The sequence below is a fragment of the Erpetoichthys calabaricus genome, chromosome 17 (assembly GCF_900747795.2).
Source record: "Erpetoichthys calabaricus chromosome 17, fErpCal1.3, whole genome shotgun sequence".
Classification (NCBI taxonomy): domain Eukaryota; kingdom Metazoa; phylum Chordata; class Cladistia; order Polypteriformes; family Polypteridae; genus Erpetoichthys; species Erpetoichthys calabaricus.
Window position 1 is genome coordinate 33,785,286 of NC_041410.2, and position 3,924 is coordinate 33,789,209.

The following is a 3,924-nucleotide window of genomic DNA, read 5'->3' on the forward strand; positions in this document are numbered from 1 at the left end:
AGCACATGTAGAAATAAATAAAAAGGTTTGAATTTTTCTTCATCTGTGGGCTACACCTTCCTCGTACCCACAAACACAACACAGTCCCAAAGCACACAAAAGCAAAAACACCACAACACATTCTTCTTCTTCTTCTTCTTCTTCCTGCTCCTCCACCTCCACTTCCACCTCCACCACCTCCCAGGGCAGCGTTATCCATCTCCTCCCAACTCTGGAGCCCTGAGTAGTGGCTGCAGGCTCCTTTTAAAGCCCTCCCGGAAGTGCTCCACATGGTAATTGGCCTAATTAGGCTGCACTTCCGGGTGTGGTTGCATTCTACCACACGGGCTCGTTAAGCCTTGCAGTTCTCCCGGGTGGTGGCCACGGAGCCCAACAGGTCTGAGCCCTGAAGTCCCACACCTGTGGCCCCGATGTAACCCAGGAGGGCTGCCACCATGCATTCCAGGGGACGTAGTGTGCATCCCATGGCTGCTCCCCTGGTCCCAGTATCAGAGGGGCGCCCTGGCCAGGCATGGGTCCCAGCCATCTGCCACAATATTTATATATCTGTGTATGTGTGTGTGCCAGACAGAAACACAGACACTCCCACACATACACACATACATATATAAAGTATAATAGCAGCAAAGCATTTCTGTATGTATATATATATATATATATATATATATATATAGGATATGTGTGTATAAACCATATTTACATATAAGTGTGTGTACAGTGTCTACCAGGCTCTTAAGAAAAATAGTACAATTATAGCAGCAAACAATTTTAATGCAATTAACAACTAAAACAAGGGTGTTGTACCGTGTTAGCCATTATGAATGTAGAGAAAAGCCAAGCAAAATGACACCTTTTATTGGCTAACTAGAAAGATTACAATATGCAAGCTTTCGAGGCAACTCAGGCCCCTTCTTCAGGCAAGATTGCCTCGAAAGCTTGCATATTGTAATCTTTCTAGTTAGCCAATAAAAGGTGTCATTTTGCTTGGCTTTTCTCTACAACTAAAACAAGAAACTTTAAAATCTGTTCATAATGATTTATTCAAGTTCATTTTTATTTACAGTAACTTTTTAAGGCTGATTTGCCATCTTTCATGAGTAATGCTGCCATGGCTTTTCTTGAAGTTGCTCTTTCTTTTAGTATACTGGTTTCATGATTTTGTAAATTATGATTTAAAATTGGTAGAATGACAGTCAAAGGGGGGTGTAAGTCAGGTGTCTCTCAGCTGCATGAACTTCTTAGAAGTGTATTTGAAGGCATTATCACTGAAGGCAAGAATTCTCCCTGTACACCTTTCACTAGACCTTATCTTCCATTCTCACAGCTTCTCTTATTGGTGCTATGCCAATGATACAGAACTGTACCTGTCGTTTCCTCCAGAGTACCACAGGGTATCAGACTCTCTGAATGTCTCACTGATACTGCAACCTGGATGAAGGAAAGCCATCTCCAGCTCAACCTGGGAAAGAAAGAATTTCTTGTTTTTTCAGCTAATCTGTCTATTTCGCACCCCATCTCTGTTGAGCTTGGTTCATATCAATGACCTACCAAGCTGGTAAACAACTTTGGGGTTGGTGATTAATGACCAGCTGTCCTTCAAGGACCATGTTGCTACAGTCTTTTGGTTCTGCAGATTCACTCTGTGCAATATCTGCAAGATCAGACAGCATCACAACTCCTTGGACAGACTCTGGTCTTGTCAGGTCTGGACTACTGCAACTTTCTACTGACAGGAGCACTGACATGTGTCACCAAGCCAATGCAGATGATTCAAAATGCAGCAGCATGTCTGGTGTTCAACCAGCTGAGGCAGGCAAATGTCACTTCTTTCTTCAGATTACCACATTGCCTTCCTGAAGCAGAATGTATTAAGTTCAGATTCTTGCTGCTTGCATTGAGAGTAGTTACTCTGGGTCTGCACCTATATGAATGGACACACTTGTGAGGTCCTATGCTCCTTCTCAGCTGCTCAGATCTGCTGATGAATAGAGGTGATGCCACCTTTGTATGCTATCAAATCTCAGCCCAGACTCTTTTCTTGTGTAGCTTCTAGTTGGTGAAATGACCTCCACGCTTCCATTTTAAACTTTGACTCCCTTAATGTGTTCAAGAAGTGTTTGAAGACTCTCTTGTTTGGTGAATTTTTATTTAAATGATAGCTGCTAAGTTTTGTAAATCCAGGAATTACAACTAGCTTATATTTTGTTTTGAGCTTTTCACGTCAAGAAATCAATTTTGTACCCTTGTCCTATAACTCTTATTCCCAAACAGTTCCTATGCTGATGTTATTCAATTATGTTGACCTCTTTTGTAAGTTGCTTTGGATAAAATCATCTGCTAAGCAAATAAATGAAAATGTAAGAATTCAGCATGGGGCCTGATACAGAAGAAGTTTGGTGTATTTTTCTTGAGGAGGCTTGGAACAGCATGGGCGGTCATTGGTTGCCTTCTTTCTTATATTTGATATGATTAGTTCATCTGCTTTAGCTGATCTTGCTGGGAGTGTGCCCAAAGTTACATCTCACATTATGATTTCACAGTAGACCCATTGTTACTCACATACTGTATTATTTTGGGGGGACTTTAATTGTGTACAGTCTGTAATTGGATATTTTTTCATGTTTAACATTTACAATGAAACCTACCCCTAGCATTTAAAACATCATAAAACTTCTTTACCTCTTTTCCCATCTTTAGCCGTATCCAAGTGCGTCTCGGAGAACACAACATTGACACCAATGAGGGCACAGAGCAGATGATCGATTCTGCCAAGGTGATCCGGCATCAAAGCTATAATGGCAACAACCTGAACAATGACATTATGCTGATCAAACTTTCCCGTCCTGCCACACTGAACAGCTATGTGAACACCGTTTCTCTTCCTGGGTCATGCGCTAGCACTGGCACCCAGTGTCTCATCTCAGGGTGGGGCAACACACTCAGCAATGGCGGTAAGTACATGTTGACTTCAGCTGGGAGCAGAGTGGCACACATCACTGAATATCCATTTCTAAAAGTACAAAGGTTTACTGTATATTGTGTTTATTCTTTTTCTTAGAAAATTATCCATCTCGTCTGCAATGTCTGAATGCTCCTATCCTGTCCGACACACAGTGCCGTAATGCTTATCCTGGCCAGATCACCAGCAACATGATCTGTATTGGGTTCCTGGAAGGAGGAAAAGACTCTTGCCAGGTACAAATATTTCACCTGGCCTTATTTTTTTACCTTTTCATTTTCACAGTTTTGTTGAGTCCATGTATGTATTTTAAGTAGTAGATTAAAGGGCAGTAGCAGAAATTAATCAATGAATCCACTGGAAGCAATAATTTACACAACCAAATATTTTTCAAAATGTCAATGTTTAGTTTTTAGTGAGCAAAAATATTTAATAAATTATATTTCAATGAAAACATGTATTTTATTCCAATGCATAAAAACAAATAAATTCCAACAATATGGTTTAACCTTTGTTGAGTGGGCAAGGGAGGTTAATGCAGAAAAAAAATATAAGTGTAATCAAATAAGTGAGGCATGTTTCAAGGGTTCAAAGCCTGCAAAGTGAGGCAAGACTTTGAAATGCGTATGCTATTATTCCATAATGTAAACCTGATGACTTCATGGCTTATGATGTCTATCGTATATTGTAAGTGGCTAATGATTCTCTCTTATTTCTGCAGGGAGATTCCGGTGGCCCTGTTGTGTGCAACAATCAGCTCCAGGGGATTGTGTCCTGGGGATATGGCTGTGCTGAGCCTGGCCTTCCTGGGGTCTACACCAAGGTGTGCAACTACAATAGCTGGATTCAGTCCACCATGGCCTCTAACTGAGCTGCCTGTCCTTAAAGTTCTTATTCTGGTAATGCTGTTCACATCAATATCCCAAAAACAAAAGTAACAATAAAAATGTGTCAAAACAAAATAA

General features: G+C 40.9%; 1 protein-coding gene across 1 annotated transcript in view; it reads left to right on the plus strand.

Annotated features, from left to right (window-relative positions):
- The window catches only part of LOC114667671 (trypsin-like), a 6,545-nt gene extending 2,621 nt beyond the window's left edge, over positions 1-3,924 (plus strand). The window contains exons 3-5 of the mRNA XM_028823059.2: positions 2,698-2,951; positions 3,059-3,195; positions 3,681-3,924. Coding sequence (XP_028678892.1) covers positions 2,698-2,951; positions 3,059-3,195; positions 3,681-3,830 — 541 coding nt within the window. The 3' untranslated portion in view covers positions 3,831-3,924. The remainder of the gene's footprint in view (positions 1-2,697; positions 2,952-3,058; positions 3,196-3,680) is intronic.